The sequence below is a fragment of the Chelonoidis abingdonii genome, chromosome 11 (genome assembly GCF_003597395.2).
Source record: "Chelonoidis abingdonii isolate Lonesome George chromosome 11, CheloAbing_2.0, whole genome shotgun sequence".
Lineage (NCBI taxonomy): Eukaryota > Metazoa > Chordata > Testudines > Testudinidae > Chelonoidis > Chelonoidis abingdonii.
The window spans coordinates 62705709-62722829 of record NC_133779.1 but is presented as its reverse complement, the minus strand read 5'-3'; the positions used below and the strand labels follow the sequence as shown (position 1 = coordinate 62722829).

The 17121-nt window shown below is 63.2% G+C and overlaps 1 protein-coding gene across 1 annotated transcript; it reads right to left on the bottom strand.

Moving 5' to 3' along the window:
• Positions 1 to 6443: 6443 nt before the first annotated feature.
• Positions 6444 to 13931, bottom strand: LOC116823907 (cell adhesion molecule CEACAM21-like). The gene is made up of 6 exons (XM_032778835.1): positions 13877 to 13931; positions 11115 to 11486; positions 9389 to 9487; positions 9137 to 9228; positions 6723 to 6764; positions 6444 to 6491 (listed from the first exon to the last, which is right to left on the bottom strand). Exons 1-6 carry the CDS (start codon positions 13929 to 13931, stop codon positions 6444 to 6446), a joined length of 708 nt encoding a protein of 235 aa, XP_032634726.1.
• Positions 13932 to 17121: the final 3190 nt, after the last annotated feature.

Here is a 17121-nt window from a genome sequence, read left to right as displayed (position 1 = left end):
TCCTTGGGGGTCTCCAGGGATGGTTCCTCCATCAACACTCCCCCTACTGCAGGGTGCCTGGGGGGACCCGGAGGGGGTGCAGATCCCCAGGGGCTGGGGGGTCTATCCTGTGCCAGGCATTAACCCCCCAGGGACAATTCCCCCACCAGTGTGAACCCTTCCCCTGCACCTTCCAGGACCAGCCCCATCCCTGGGGATGGGAGCAGTTGCCCTGGAGAGTCCATATCAGGTTCACATCCCAGGGTGGCCCCCCCCATGTGAGATTTATGCCCCCTCCATGTGAGCTGGGGAGAAGATGAGTCACATCTCCCCCCCAGCAGTGGAGGCAGGCAGAGCTGTTGAGAAATGGGGGGGCACGGTGCCAAAGGGGCCACACCCCCTGTGCTGGGCTGGGCAAGGGAGGTGCTTCGTGCCAGCTCCACGCCCTTCATCTCTGCCCTTTGCCCCCAGCTGGGAACCAGGCATCTCTGCTGTCCCGGCAGCTCCCAGCGGGTCCCACAGCAGTGATGGGCGATGGGGCAAATCCTCCACAGACTGGGCAGCCCTTGGACAGGGATGCTCCTGGCAGGTCAGAGGGGGAGAACGTGGGACCCAGGTGTCCGGGACAGAAAGGCCTCCAACAGGCACCATTTCAAATGAAAGTAGAGGGGCTGCAGGTCAGGAGTGAGGGGCACCGGCAGAACTGGGGGTGGGGCGTGGGGACAGGCTAGCAGGGTGTCACGGAGCGTGGGGGAGTCCGGCCTCTGACCTTTCTGGGCTCCATGGACCCTCAGCCAGCCAGTTAAACAGAATGGTTTATTGTGGACCAGGAACGCAGGTTACAGCAGGCTGGTAGGCACAGTCAGGACCCCTTAATGGTCGCTTGGGTTTCAGGGTGCTTGGATCCCCGCTACGTATCCCTGAATTCCACCCACGCCTCCACCCAAACTGAACTACTTCCTCCTGCCGCCACCTCCTTTGTCCCCGTCCCAGTCCAAGGTGTTGCCTTTCCCCTCCTTACCTTCTAGCAGGTTACAGGCCCGTATCGTCATCCCTAAAGTCCCTCCCCTGCTCTTCCGAATTCCCCACCAGAAGCCCTACTGCATCACACATGGGTCTGTGGTCAGGATGAGGCACTTGCAGGCTGGGGGGAGCCAGGGTTTGGCTGGCAGGGCAGGTCCAATTGTTCCTGCCCCAGGTGGTTCATCCCTGGGCTCCCCCGAGGCTGCGCCCCCAGCGTGGACCGATCAGATGCTGCCATTTTCTACCAGATCCTGCTTTGCATGAGGGTTGCGTGTGATCAGCTTGTTTTGTTTCGTAGTCTCTCGCCTGTCCTCGAGAGCACTGAAGGGCGGAGGGAACACCCAGCTCCCCCTCTCCACTCTCTCCTCATGCCCAGTATCAAGCCTCCGCAACGACCCAGGGCGGTCCCACTGCAGCAAGAGCAATGGGCAAATCCCTGATGGGACCGGTGGCATCATGGGACTCCGAGTGTCTCCGGCAAACAGGGCCTTTGTTGATAATATGGGAATACATGCAAATCGAAGAGAGAGGGGTCTGCAGGTAGGGGATAAAGGTAAGCGGCAGGAGATGATGAAAAGGAGAGATGACGCATACCGTTACCTGAGCAAGAATCTGCTACCCCAGGAGCAAAACTAACGCGGCTTCTGAGAAGGAGAATGCCCTGGTGAACATGGTGTGGCCTTAAAAAGCATATAGATGCCTCATCTTTCTCTTTGGGCGAACTCACTGGTACACTCGAATCATACTACTCGCCCTGACTGGTCGACCTAGATGACAGTCCACGCCAAGCTCTGAGGTTGGAGCTGCTTCCTTGGCAGGACATATATGACATGAGTGCGTCATGTGAGGAAAGTTGCCACTGCTGATACGGCGCGTTGTCCCGGAGGGGGCCCGAACTTCCCATGTCTTGGCAGAGGGACCCCGCTCAGTTCTCAGTTCGAAAGGGGGAGCGTGTGTGGGTTAGGGTGCTTGTGTGATATGGTAGATGCAGGGGGACTTTAGGGGTGCAGATCCGGGCTGGTACCTGAGTAGGTAATGGGGGTGGGGGAGGTCAACACCTTTGCCTGGTAGAGAACAAAAGGAGGCCGGCGTGAGGGAAGGAGTTTGCGTTTGGGTTTGGGGCTGTGGGGTTGAAGTCAGGGGATCCTAGCTGGTTGATCCCAAGCACCTGAACCTCAGAGGACTCGGTGGAGGGGTCCTGACTGTTGCCTGCAAAGCTTACTGCTGATAACTGCGTTCCTGATTGTCATAAACCTTCTGTTTTACTGGCTGGCTCAAGGTCACTGTGGGTTCCAGGAAGAGGGGTGCAGGGCCGGACTCCCCCACACGCTGTGACAGCAGGTCGGGAGTGAGGGGCACCAGTTAGTATCAGTCTCTCTGGTCTCCCCCCGCAGCCTCTGTTCTGGGCTCCTGCCTCCAGCTGGCCCTGGCCCAGACCGCAGTGACCACCACCCCGCCGAGCACACGGAGCCCGACTAGCCGTGTCCTCATCGTGGTGGTTCTGTGCGGCTCTGGTAAGCGTCACCTCGGGAGCTGTGCTGACCCTGGGCCCTGCCCCTTCCCAATCCCCGCCCCAGCGATGGGGGTCTGGGTGTGTCCCCCTTGGGAAGAACCCCGCTAGGTCACGGAGGCAACCTTCCCCCAAACTCAGACACTGTGGGGCAACCCAGGTACCCCAGCACCTGAGAGGGGTGACCTCCCCAAGCGGTGGGGCTCTGGGCCCCCAGCCCCCCCTTTTCCATTCCAATCCTGCCCCTCCTTACTTGCTGCAGGCAGCCCTCCCTGCGCCCCCACCCCCGCGCCCCAGCTCTCTCCGCCTAAACCCTCTGTTTCAGGGTGATCTGTGAGGCCTCCCAGCATGGCCCAGGCTCTCTAGTCGCACTCCCACAACGCCTGTCACAGCCGGGGGGACACACCCCAGGCTGGCGTTGGGCCCTGGGAACTTGCCAAGTCGGAGGTCCCAGAACACACGCTCCCAGCGCAGAAAGGGGAAATTGGGCTCTGGCCGGTATCGAGTGGCCGGGCTGCCTCAGCACCATGTACAGCAGAGTAATCGCAGTCCTGGTGGTACCTGGGAACGGGGCTGTAACATGACGCGGACGCCCAGACTCACCCGGGTTCTGCTTTGGGCCAATAACTGACTGGTCGGCGAAGGGACGAGCCGTGGAGCTCACACACTCAGAGTTCAGTAAAGAGTCTGCCACAGAGCCCCGTGGGGAATTTCCCGCTGCTGTCAGGGAGCTGGGGACCTGCCCACGCTGCGTGCGCTGGGTTAGGAGCTGCCGACAGGGCCCTGGGGACCCCCCCACACTGTGTGTGCTTGGTCAGGAGCTGCCGAGGGGGCACTGGGGACCCCCCCACGCTGCGTGCGCTGGGTCAGGAGCTGCCGAGGGGGCACTGGGGACCCCCCACGCTGCATGCGCTGGCTCAGGAGACTGCGACGGGGCATCAGGCTGCGTGCGCTGGGTCAGGAGCCAGCGACGGGGCACTGGAGAACCCCCCACACACGCTGCGTGCGCTGGGTCAGGAGCCAGCGACGGGGCGCTGGGGACCCCCCAACACTGCGTGCACTGGGTTAGGAGCTGCCTACGGGGTGCTGGGGACCCTCCCACGCTGTGTGCGCTGGCTCAGGAGCCGGCGAGAGGCGAAGGCCGTGGGAGGTGCTGAGCAGAGACCCGCTGGCCAGGAAGAAGGTTGCTACAGGAGTCCATGCGGCTCAGTCTGGGGACCAGGCTCTGTCACTAGTTTATTAAGGACCATGGCGCACAAAGTGGACGGGGGCACCCGACATTTGCTGGTGATACAAATCTGGGGGCAGTGGCACTGCAGGGGGGCCGGGACCCTTACCCAGGAGGACACGGGGGGGGGGGGAGGATGGTCAAGCCAAACAACCTCAGCCAAAGGGACCCTGCGGTCAGACGTACCAGCTGAACTCAGATGTTTCTAACTACCTTAGAGGGGAGAGGGCATAATTAGGTACCAGAGAGGCTGGACAAAACTGACAGGGGGGCTTGTGATGGGGCCGGCGCTCAGCAGCTCGGCGGGTCAGTGATGGCTAATGCTCATGCTTCAGGGTCTTCTGTCAGGCAGGGACGGACACGAGAACACAGTGTGAAGCAAATTCGTGGGAGGTTTTTATCTCCTGCCTCTGCCGAAGCATGGAGGTGGCCTGCCGTGCGGTGCTGGGCACCAGGCCCGGGGTGGCCTGGGGCGCGTGACGTGGCAACCGGGGTGAGTCTACCGACGCGTCTCTCTCTCTCAGGTGTGCTGAAGGTTTGCTGTCCCCTGTGCTCACATTGCCGAGTGTCCCAGCTGGGTCGGCACATCTTCTGGCCAGTCGGAAGGTTTCCTCCCCCCCGTCTAGAACTGGCAGGGGCCCGTGGGGGATTCCCTCTCCATGTCACTGCAGCGGATGGGGTGGGTCACTGGCCAGGGGGTCTCTGTCAACTCCTTCCCCTGCCTGAGGCACCTGGGTCCGCTCCAGGCCACGCGCGGCCGATGTGCTGGCGAGCGAGAACAGGCTGGGCTCGCAGCCGTGTCAGGGACATACTTTTGTCTATAAGTTCTCCTTCCCAACATCTGGACCTTAGCGTTCCAAAATCTGTTGGGCTTAACCATGAAACTCCCCCAAAGCTTTTACCAGCTTGGGTCTGATCTCGCTTGCCAGCGCGAGCCCCGCAGTGAGGTCGTCGCGCGCCGCCAGCCCCCCCCCGCCCCCTGCTGTATGTAAACGGCAGGATTCAAAGTGCGCTGGGTACAGGCTGAGCCCCCCAGAGAGGATTAGTTCAGCAAGGACCTGGGTGTACAGCCAGCTGGACACTTATGGTTTACCATTTAGAGGGAGAGAGGGCTGTAATTGTTTACAGAGAGCTGGACATACTGACAGGGGTCTTGTTGATGGGGCGGCTCGTCATGTGCTCCGGGTTGCAGGTATGTATGGCTCTGCTTTGTCGGGTTGTCAGGCTGGGAGGACATCAGAACACATATTCTGGGAGTTTTTTATTCTCCTTCTGCGAGAGCATGGGGTGGCCTGGCTTGGGGTCGGGCACCGGCGGGGTCCTGGGTTCTGCGTGCACCGAGCGTCTCTCTCTCTCTCAGGGTGCTTGGGTTCGCTTGGTCCTTGTCGCACATGCCGAGTGTCCAGATGCTGGTCGCACATCTGGCTCAGGATGTTTCCTCCCCCCGTCAATGGCAGGGCCCGGTGGGAGGAATTTCCCCTCCTGCTGCGCGTGGGGTGGCTTACTGGCCAGGGGTCTCTGTCACGCCATCCTGCCCGAGGCCCTGGGTCCCTCCAGCCCGCCGTGGCACGGAAGGCTGGGCTCAGTGCGGGCACTTATAGCTTCTCCTTCTCATCTGACTTAGCGTCCATCTCTCTTCTTTTTAAAAAATAGCCAATTTAAACCAGTCCAGCACAGCACACATGTAAATACAAAACAAAGCATATAACAGCCTATTGCTTTGCTACCTTTGTACTCACAACTTGGTAGTAGCAGGGTAGACAGAAGATTGGAGATAGAAGAAAAGCTTGTTTACTCACAGCCGAGGAAAACAAAAAGACAGAGAACAAAGCCAAAAACCTCCAGAGGTTCCCACCCTCACTTTGAAAAATCCGGTTTCCTGATTGGTCCTCTGGTCAGGTGTTTGGTTCCCTTTGTTAGCCCTTTACAGGTAAAATGGTCCTTGCTCACATGCCGAGTGTCCAGCTGGTCACCACGTCTGGTCTCAGGAAGGTTTTCCCCCCCCCTGCTCAGACTGGCAGGGCCCGTGGGGGATTCCCCTCCCTCTGCAGCGTGGGGCGGGTCACTGGCCGGGGGTCTCTGTCTCTCCATCCCCCGCCCTGAGGCACCTGGTCCCTCCAGGCCCCGCCCGTGGCACAGAACAGGCTGGGCTCCAGGTGCAGGGACACTTTGCTCTGACTTCAGGCGCTGGGTGGAGCTAGTGGGGGCTGGTGGGACACAGGAGCTCAGACTGAGGGGCTGGTCCCATCCGGCCTGGCTCACTGACAGCAGAGCCCCTGGCTCGCTCCCGTCTCCTGTGGTCCCAGACCCCACGGCTGCGCTCAGCCCCCCTCAATGGGGGCACATGGCCAGGGCTGTGCTGGGTTCCTGTGACACTGCAACCGCTTTGGGGTCAGCCAGGGGCCCCCTGGAGAGAGACCTCAGGGAGCCCCCACCTCCCTGCAGCGGGATCCCAGCGTGTCTCTCCTCCGGCCGCTTCCTTGGCCCCTGGCTGGGCCCAAAGGCTAAGAGGGGGCCCCAGGCTGGATGCCAGCCTGTCCCAGAGCCCCCCAGGACTAGTGACCCCCCAAGGGCAGGGGGGGGTTAGTGAACTTCGTAAAATGGCTGTAAAAGAGCAGGTGGGTGTGACACCCCCACCCACAGCAGAGACCCCTCCCCACAATACAGGGGCCTTCCCAGCATGCACCAGGGCACTGGGGGGGCTCATCTCCGCAGCTGGTCATACACATCCCGCTGTCCGGGCTGCAGCATCTGGGGGAATGGGGAGGGGTCAGAGAATGTTAACGGGGGAGCTGGGGACCCTTCCCCCATGGAGGCCCCCCCCAGACCCCAACAGCTCTGGGGGCCCCTCTCCCCACGTTCCTTCCCCTGGTACCCTATAGCCTCCCTCTAACACGGGGCCCCCTCCCTCCCACAGGGCCTGTATGGGGGGCAGCTCCCCTCTCCCCACATCAAGTTCAGACCTCCTGGGCTGGCACCTACCTCATACGTGGGGCTGGCGTCAGGGGGGCTCCCAGGCGGGGCCTGCGGAAGAGAATGAGGCAGGTGGGTCACTGGGCCTGAGAGATGCCCTAAGCCGAGCCCAGGGGGGAGGGGAACTGATGAGCCCCAGGAAACTGGGACATTCCTGATCCCCACGGAGAGAGAGTGGAAAAGGGAGAGGGCTGCGGGTCAGGAGTGAGGGGCACTGGCAGAGCTGGGGGGAGCCCAGGGCCGGGCTAGCAGGGGCTGCGGGTCGGGAGTGAGGGGCACCGGCAGAGCCGGGGGGAGCCCAGGGCCGGGCTAGCAGTGCGGGTCGGGAGTGAGGGGCACCGGCAGAGCTGCGGGGAGGGCTAGGGCTGAGCTAGCAGGGGCTGCGGTCGGGAGTGAGGGGCACCAGCAGAGCTGGGAGGCCAGGGCTGGGGCTAGCAGGGGCTGCGGGTTGGGAGTGAGGGGCACCGGGCAGAGCTGGGGGCAGGGCTGGGCTAGCAGAGGGCTGCGTTGGTCGGGAGTGAGGGGCACCGGCAGAGCTGGGGGGGGCAGGGCCGGGCTAGCAGGGGCTCGCTGGAGTGTCACGGAGTGGAGGGGCACTGGCAGAGGATGCGGGGGAGCCTGAAGGGCTTTTAGAGCTAGCAGGGCTGGGCGCATGGGTGCATGGGAGTGAGGGGCACCGCAGCGAGCTGGTGGGGGGCAGGGCTGGGCCCTGGCAGGGGCTGAGGGTTCTCCCTAGAGTGAGGGGCCAACTGGAGAGCGGGGGAGCAGGGTGGGCTGCTGGGGGCTTGGGAGTGAGGGCACCGCAGAGCTGGGGGGAGCCCAGGGCCGGGCTAGCAGGGGCTGCAGGTCGGGAGTGAGGGGCACTGGCAGAGCTTTGGGGGTCCAGGGCCGGGGCTAGCAGGGGCTGCGGGTCGGGAGCAGTTGAGGGGCACCGGCAGAGCTGGGGGGGCCCAGGGCCGGGCTAGCAGGGGCTGCGGGTCGGGAGTGAGGGGCACCGGCAGAGCTGGGGGGAGCTCAGGGATGGGCTAGCAGGGGGCTGCGGGTCGGGAGTGAGGGGCACCGAAAGGGCTAGGGGAGCGCAGGCTGGGCTAGCAGGGGGCTGCGGGTCGGGAGTGAGGGGCACCGGCAGAGCTGGAGGGAGCTCAGGGCTGGGCTAGTGGGGGCTGGGGGTCGGGAGTGAGGGGCACCGGCAGAGCTGGGGGGAGCCCAGGGCTGGGCTAGTGGGGGCTGCAGGGCGGGAGTGAGGGCCCCATGTGACAGAGCAGGAATTTCTCGTAACATTTTGGATGACTATTAGGTCTGCCTTAGGTTCCCCTAGGTGATGCCTGGTTAACGAGGTGGGGGAAGGGTTCTTTTCTCCTTGCAGAGACCAGCCTGCCCCACATGCCAGGCAGCCTGGGGCCTGGGCCCACGGAGAGCCCCAGAAGACAACGGCCCCTCCCATTGCCCCAGCCCTCCTAGTGGGGGAGGGGCCAGGGGGTCGTTAAGTGGCGGCTGCTGGAAGCAGGAGGCAGCAGGCCTGGGACTGCAGAGGGGTTGGGGGGCTCTGGGCTCCAGCCTGACCCCAGGGGCCCAGGCTGTAACTCTCCGTTCTCGATGCTAATTCAGGACGTTCGATGCTTGGACTGGACCCCAATAACCCCCCTGCGTTCGCCCACTGGCTGAGTCACTGCAGAGTCGGGGGGCGGCTCCCGTTGGGGGTGAGAGTCTCCCCGAGGTGTCCGACCATAGGGGCAGGAAGTGGGGATGCAGGAGCTGCTGCAGCACCACCAGACTTTACGCCCAGCGTCCTGGCCACTGGCGCCACCCCCTGCTGCGCTGTGCCCCTGCCGTCCTGTGTCCCGGCTACTGGCCCTGCTGCTGCCTGGGGGCTCTGCTGCCGGCCCCGGGTCCCACTCAGCCGCCGGCCCCAGGTCCCACTCAGCCACCAGCCCCGCATGCCAGGTCCCAGCTGGCAGCCCCATGCCTGGGGCTTTGCAGCCCCCCGGCTGTGGCCCCAATCTCTGCCGCCTCACACCTGTCTGCATCCCCCCCCCCCCCACTCCCCAAGCCACAGCTCTGCTCCCAACCCCAGCTCCAGGGGGTGGCGAGGGGCACGGATGGGGTGAGGGGGATACAGCTCAGCACCCTCACTCCAAAAACTGTTCCAGCACCACTGTGTCCTACCCACAGGACTCGCTGGGGGGCTCGCGGCATGACCCCAGGGGCTGCAGGCTCTGAGAGTCGGCCCCGGGAAAGCCGAGGGGCTGACCCCGGGGATAGCAGGACCCCAAGGAGGGTTGACAGGCTGACGGGGTCCCCAGGGAATGTCCCAGCGCCGGTTGAGGGCATCGGGCCTGCAGAGCTGTGACACCCCAGCCAAGGTCTGGGAAGGGGGGATCCCAGGGCTGGGACAGCAGGAGACGTGATCACCTGTCACTCACTGCTGGGCTCGCCCAGGCTGCAGGGGGCAGGTTCTCATACTCTGGGGAGGTCGTCTCACTCCACCTGGGGGTCTTGCTCTGGTGGCCTGAACCTGAGGGGGGGGTCATCAAAGGTGCTGGAATTAGGGTGCTGGCTCCCGGCCCCCCCGCTCTAACCCACCAGACCACCTTCCCCTCCTGGAGCTAGGAATAGAACCCAGGAGTCCTGGCTCTCCGATGGGGGGTGGGGGGAGGCGAGGGGCTGTTACTCACAGAGGAAACAGACCCCAGCTGTGACCAGCACCGCCCCGGCCAGTGACCCGATCGTGATCCCGGCAACGGCCCCAGTAGAGAGACCTGGACGAGGGGCATCTGGCGGAGAGACGTGGGCGGGGGGGGGGGGAGTGTTGTATCAGATGGTTGAGACACAATCCCCCCACCCCGCTCCCTGCAGCCCAGGGCCCCTAGTGCTGCTCTGGGGCCACAGAGGGAGAGCGCCCCCTCCTGAGCCCCCACTCCCCCTGCACAGGCACTAGCGCCACTTGGGGGCTCTGGGACAAGCAGTGGGATCCCTGTATACACAGCCACTGCCCCCCAGAGGCAGCCGCATCTCCGTGGCTGGGCGATGCCGGCAGGGCCAGAGGGGCCGGGGCTGCAGTTACTCACAGGCCACTGTCACGGTGCTGGGCTCGCTGCGGTTGGTGCTGACGGGGTTCCCAACCTCGCACTGGTAGGCGCCGGCGTCGCCCCATGTGACACCCAGCACCGTGAGGTCCGGTTGTCAGGGGAGAGCACCAGCCGCTCGCTGGGTGCGAGGGACGCCCCGTCCCGGAGCCAGAGCACGGTGTCAGCACTGGGGGAGCTGTTACACCTGAGGGTGAAGGTCCCATTCTCAAGCACCTGGGTTTGGTTCGGTGTCACCGTGGGCCTGGGCAGCATTTCTGGGAACAGACAGAGTCACTGCGGGGAGTGGCTGGATGTCAGGGGACAGCCCCAGCCGCTCTCTGGGTGTGAGGGCCGCCCCGTTCCAGAGCCAGAGCTAAGCCCACCAACGCCTGGGATACGCTGACGGGCAGAGCTCCCCCTTCATCCCCACAATGAGCTGCGCCCGCTGGGCCTCACCAGTCGGCTGGGTCAGGACCCGCACACAGCGCCCAGGCGTTAGCCAGCTCCCTGGGAACATGCCAACCCCGGCTCTGGCTCTGGCAGCCCGGTTCCTGCTCCAGAAGTGGCATCCTGGCCCCGCTCCTGCAGTCCCCAGGACAAGCGCTGACCCCCTCCTGGGCTGGATGTCAGCCCCCAGTACCCCCCCGAGCCACCAGGGCCAGCGACCCCCCATGGCTGGATGCCAGCTGGTCCCAGCGCCTGCCCCCCGCCAAGCTCCCCAGGCTGGATGTCAACCCCCAATGCCCCCCACTGAGCCCCCTGGGGCCAGCCCCCTCCCCCGCCACTGGGTGCTCTGGGTCCAGTTTCACCTTCAGGGACCAGTGAGTGTGACCCCAACAACGCCCGGCTCCCCCACCTGATGCAGACAGCCGGGGAGTGGGGGGAGGGCTGGATCTGGGGAGTCCTGGTGCAAAGGGCCCCACAGTGACATCATGAGCCCCCCTCCCACGTAGGCTCCGGAACGCCAGGCCGATGGGCGTGGGGGCGGTTTGTGAACTGAGCAAAGCAGCTGTAAAAGAGCAGGTGGGTCTGACACCCCCCGCCCCAGCAAAGACACCTCCCCCCCACCCCATGATGCAGGGGTCTTCCCAGCATGCACCGGGGGGGACCCTCATCTCCGCAACTGGTCGTACACACCCGGGTGTGCAGCCTGCAGCTCCGGGGAAACAGGGAGGAGTCAGGGACACCCCTGCCCTGGGGGGGCCAGACCCCCCCCCAGGCCCCTGACAGTCCCTCACCAGCCTGGCTCATTCCCGGGGGAGACGCCCAGAGCCCCATCGCTGGGGCGGGGGGACACGGACGGGATCAGCGCAGCTGCGGGGGTGGCACTTACCATAGACGCGCAGAACCACCGTGCCGAGGCCGGGGCTAGTCCGGCTCTGTACCTGCACCGTGTAGTTCCCGGTGTCACTGAGCGTTAACCCCGCGATGTGCAGGGCGCAGCCCGGCCCCGCTGTCTCCCGCCCCGTGTGGGCCGGGCCGTTGTGCTGAACGGGGTTTGGAGGTGGAAAGTAGGTGAGGATCCGGCTGGTTTCATCAGCGGTCGTTGATCGGTGCCAGTTGCAGGACGTGAAGTTCTGTGCCACATTCTGCGGGGCCAGGCTGACGTTCCCTCCCAGCGCGGGGCTCGCCGGGGTGATGGTCACTGGGGTCGGGGTCGGGGTCTGGGCCGGCACTGGCTGGAGGCAGCAGCCCAGGACGGAGGCTGCGGGGGAAGGAGAGTCTCAGTGGGGCAGCGAGAGGTTGGGACACGGGGGCTCAGTTGGGACCTGGGGGGACAGGACCAGCGAACGCCTGGCCAGGGCAGACCAGCTGCCCGGCTACACCCGGCCAGAGAGTGCGGGGTATGGGGCAGACCCTGGGCCCAGGGGTGTCCTTCAGCATAAGCAGCCTACAGGGCTGCATAGGGCACCCCAGGTCTTAATGTCCAATCCTCTGCCTCTTCCTATCCCTGCTCTGATCCTTCCCGCAGGCTCCCACCACCCCTGGCTGCTGCCCCTGGTGAGGTTCCTCCGAGGGGATCTAGGAACTGAAAGTGAAAAAGCCTCCAGTCTGCTGGGCCCATCAGCACAACAGTAAAACTGCCAAAGAGCCAGTGCGGGATGACGAAGCCATTTCACAGGGGTTGCCGACCCCCAGGGATACACTGACAGCTTCTGAATTTACTGACAAAACCAGCTGCGTGTCACCGTCATAGTTACGCCGCATGTCACTCTGTGTGACCTGAGGTTAAAATGTGCTTTGAAGAGATTTCCTTCGTGTGTTGCAGAAGATTATAAAATCACATCTCTAACAAAGCCTTGCGGAGATTTTTAGATGCACAATCTGAGTATTCACCGTTAGCCTTAAACGCTTGGCTCTTCAGACATACAGTTTTCCTAACAAATCCTTCAAAAGACTCCCGCCCCCCCCGACTTATCTAAAATACGCATGTGAGCCCGGGCTGCCGGTGGGCACAGGGCACCAGTTTAATACTACTGCGCAGGGCCCCATAAATCCTAAGAATGGCCCTGCCTGGGCTGGTCCCTGTTCGGCCTTCCAGAGCTCGGCTCCCGACTGGGGAAACCTGCCCCGGGCCCCTGGGGAATGGGAGCCCCAGGCTGGGACTGCACCAGGGACACAGACAGCGATGTCAGCTGGTGATAGCATCGTTCCAAACACCTTCCCCAAGGACCCCAGCCCGGGCAGGGTGTGGGGGTGTGTGTGTGTTTAGCTCTGTGTGTGCGCACAGCGGTATCTCTGTGGCTGTGTGTATCAGTGTGTGAGAGCACAGCTGTGTCCGCACAGTGTGTGTCTGTATGTGCACACAGTGTGTCGCTGCGGGTATCTGTGTCCAAGCGACAGTCATGTCTGTGTTGGTGTAACATATCTGCCTGTGTCCCTGTGCACACGTGTGTGTCTAGCATCTCCATGCCATGGGGTGGTGCGGGTCTCTAGGGACCTAACTCTGGCTGTGTGACAAAGTGGGACTGTTCTTAATGTTTCCCCTGAATACTGTGTGAGTGCCTCAGTTTCCCCTATGCATTTCTTAAGTCTCTAGGGGGTGAGATTGTTGCAGAGCAAAGGGCCAGTTCACATAAATGGCCAATATTCTGGCTCCTGGCAACTGATGGTTGGGGCCCTTCGCTGCCAGGTGATGCTAAAGGTGTTGGAGAACAAAGAGGTCAGGTGGCCTCCTGGCCCAGGAAAAAGACAAAGCCCAGAGAGAAGGGGCTGGAGGGGGTGTCAGTCTGGAGCTGGCTGGGGACGAGGAGTGAGGGCAGAGGTGGGGGTCTGGCTCACTGCCCCCCAGAATGGACGCGGCCGAGGGGTCCGGTTCTCTGCACCTACAAGCTCTGTTTTAGACCCTGTTCCTGTCATCGAATAAACCTCTGTGTTACTGGCTGGGTGACAGTCACGTCTGACTGCAAAGTGGGGGTGCAGGACCCTCTGCCCCCCGCAGAACCCCGCCTGGGCGGACTCGCTGTGGGAAGCGCACGGAGGGGCAGAGGATGCTGAATGCTCCAAGGTCAGACCCAGGAGGTGAAGCCGTGGGAGCTTCTTGCCTGCAGACAGTCTGCTCCGAGGGAGAGGAGGCTCCCCAGCGTCCTGCCTGGCTTGGTGGGGAGCAGCTCCAGAGCATCGCCCGGGGACCCCGTGACAGGCTATCACTCTCCAGTCACAGAGCAGAGGGCAGGTTCTGCTGATGGCCCCGTGGAGACGGGGGCTGTCCCCAAAGCTGCTGGGGGATTCAAAGCCATGAACTCCCCCCCACCAGGTCTGAGACCCCTGGACACAGGGCAGGTCAGAGCGAGGGACACAAGGGGGCTGGTGCCCCCATCCCACAGTGATGGGACAGACAGAGATGAGCAGGAAATCAGCAAGAGCAAGAAAGGTCCCTGATATGGGTCGGGGTCTGTGCATCACAACACTATGGGACCCCCCCATCTGCGGTCCGATCTGACCCTCAATCCCGACCCGCAGCCCCCTGCTCTCCCTCCACCCCCGAGCTCTGCCAGAGCCCCTCACTCCCAACCCACAGTCCCTTTACCTTCGTTTCTGCTGTTGTCTATTGGATGCATTTGTGTCCCGGACACCTGGGTCCCCCTTTCTCACCTGCCAAGAGAATCCCTCTCCAGGGCCCGCCCGGCCTGGCAGGGGTTTGTTCCATCTCCTTTTGCTGCACCAGGACCTGCCTTGAACCGGGTAGGGGGGCATCTGCACTAGGACCAGGTCCCACAGGCAGAACAGCCCCATGGGGCCCCTCCCGGATCAGACTTCCCTTCCCAGTTGCAACCGCCAACTTCCCCTTCGGCCACTGTGGGGGGAGGGTGATTCAGCTGAGATGTGGAAGGAAGTGAAGGCTCCAGCTGGGGTTCTGGGCTCTGGGTGGGGCCAGAAATGAGGCTTCAGGGTGTGGGAGAGGGTTACAGGCTGGAGCAGGGGGTTGAGGTGCAGGACGGGGTGTCAGGTCAGGCTCTGGGAGGGGTTCAGGTCTGGGGCAGCGGGTTGGGGTGCAGGAGGGGGTGTTGGGTGTGGGCTTCAGGAGGGGCTACGGGCTGGGGAAGGGGGTTGGGGTGCAGGAGGGGGTGCCAGGTGCAGGGTCTGGGATGGAGTTAGGGTGCAGGAGGGGGTTCTGACCTGGGGCAGGGGATTCAGGGTGCGGACTCCCTGCCTGTCCTGGCTCTGCGCTGCTCCTGGAAGCGGCCGGCATGTCCGGCCCCCAGGCAGAGACGCGGCCAGGGGGCTCTGTGAGGTGTGCACTACCCATACCTGCTGGCACTGCCCCCGCAGTTCCCATTGGCTGCAGTTTCCAACCAATGGGAGCTGCGGAGCCGGTCCTCAGGGTGGGAATGGTGCACGGAGATTCCCTGACCGCATCTGGTACTAGGGGCCGCAGGGACATGCCAGCCACTTCCAGGAGCCTCCCATAGCCTTGCTGTGCCATCAGCCAGACTTTTAACAGCCCAGTTGGTGGTGCTGACTGGTGCCACCAGGGTCCCTTTTTGATGGATGTTCCGGGCGAAAACAGACTCCTGGCAACCCGATGGAGCCTCCCCCACACCCCGTGGGGATCATGGCATCTCCCTCCCCTCTTGCAGCTCAGGCTGCTTGTGGGGAGTGTGGGAACACAGCTCTCTATTACAGGGTCAGTGAATTACTGCTCAGAGCTCTGTGTTGATATGCCCAGTAAGGAATTTATTTGTCAAAAAACATTTCCTGAATCTTTATGAAATAAATTAACAAAAGAACTGGAACTGGTGTGATTATATTGTGTTACTTTGACAAATCAAACAGAATTTTAAAATATTGTGCCCAGAATGTTTCATGTTTTGGTGCAGAACTACCCCAGGAGTAACCAGAACTGACCCCTCACACACATCTGGGCTGGATGCCAGCCAGTCCCTACGCTCTCCCCCTCCCCTCTGGGTGCTCTGGGGTCCAGTTTTACCCTCAGACTCCCCCCACCTCTCTCCACTGCAGACGGGGGGGGGGGGGGGGGTATTGATTTTAGCAAAGCAGCTGTAAAAGAGCAGGTGGGTCTGACCCGCCCTCCAGCAGAGACCCCCACCCCGCGATATAAGGGTCTTCCCAGCATGCACTAGGGCATCAGAGGGGATGGGAGCCTCATCTCTGCAGCCAGTTGTATACATCCCTCTGTCCAGGCTGCAGCCTCTGGGGAAATGGGGGTGTCAGCCAGAGATGCCCCAGGGGGTGCTGGGGACACCCCCACCCTAGGGACTCAGACCCCCACCCCTACTTGGCCCTGACAGCCCTCCCTACCACAGCAGCTCACACCCCCAAAACCCCACAGGGCCCCAACAGCCTCTCCCTGCCCTGTGGGCCCATCCCCCCATGTTCCACCCCCAGGACCCTGTAGCCCCCCCTCGGGGCCCATCCCTCGCACATCCCCATCTGGGGACCCCCATAGCCCCTCTGCCAGCCTTGGGGCTCCCAGCTCTTCCCTTGAGGGGGTCTTCCCAACCCCTGGCCAATTCTGTCCCTCCTGCTTTGGGAAGGTGATAACCAGCCCCATTTTCAGCCAGGGAGCCTATATGGGGGACAGCTTCTGCCCCCACCACACCCTTCCCAGACCTGAGGATAGAACCCAGGTGTCCTGGCTTTCTGAGGATGGGGGCGTTACTCACAGAGGAACTAGACCCTGACTCTGACCAGCATCGTCCCCACCAGTGACCCGATGATCAGGGCCGGTGCTTGCATTTAGGCGGCTTAGGCAATCGCGTAGGGCGCCAGCATTATTAGGCGGCGGCATTTTGCCGGAAGGGGAGCAGGCGGCTCCGGTGGAGCTGCCGCAGTGGTGCCTGCGGAGGGTCCGCTGGTCCACGGCTCCGGTGGAGCTGCCGCAGTGGTGCCTGCGGAGGGTCCGCTGGTCCACAGCTCCGGTGGAGCTGCCTTAGTGGTGCCTGCGGAGGGTTGGCTGGTCCACAGCTCCGGTGGAGCTGCCGCAGTGGTGCCTGCGGAGGGTTGGCTGGTCCACGGCTCTGGTGGAGCTGCCGCAGTGGTGCCTGCGGAGGGTCCGCTGGTCCATGGCTCTGGTGGAGCTGCCGCAGTGGTGCCTGCAGAGGGTCGGTTGCTCGCGCGGCTGTGGTGGACCAGCCGCAGGCAGGACTGCAGCAGCTCCACCGGAGCCGCGGGAGCAGCTGACTGGTCGCAGGCAGGACTGCGGAGCCGGGGGACCAGTATGTGGGGCAGCAAAATGGCCATGCGCCTAGGGCGCTCAAACCCTTAGCTCCGGTCCTGCCGATGATGATCCCGGTGACGACTCTAGCAGAGAGACCTGGAGGAGAGACAACGGAGGGGGGGATTCATCAGACAGTTCAGCCACAATCCCCCCCCAACCGCTCCCCTAGCGCCACTTGGGGCACTGGGGCCAGCGCTGGGATCCCCGTAGAAGCAGCCACCACCCCCCAGAGGCAGCTGCATCTCTGTGGCTGGGTGATGCCGGCAGGGCAGGGGCAGGGTAGCCAGGGGCCAGGGCTGCAGTTACTCACAGACCAGTGTCACGGTGCTGGGCTCACTGCGGTTGGTGCTGACGGGGTTCCCGACCTCGCACTGGTAGGTGCCGGCGTCACTCCGGGTGACACCCAGCACCGTGAGGGTCCGGTTGTCAGAGGACAGCCCCAGTCGCTCACTGGGCACGAGGGATGCCCCGTCCCGGAGCCAGAGCTCGGTGTCGGCACTGGGGGAGCTGATACACAAGAGGGTGAAGGTCCCGTCCTCCAGCACCTGGGTTTGGCCGGGCATCACCGTGGGCAGAATTTCTGGGAACAGAGAGTCTCACTGGGGGGAGCAGCTGGAACCTGTCCCCAGGGGAAGACTTTGTCCCAAAGAGCTCCTGC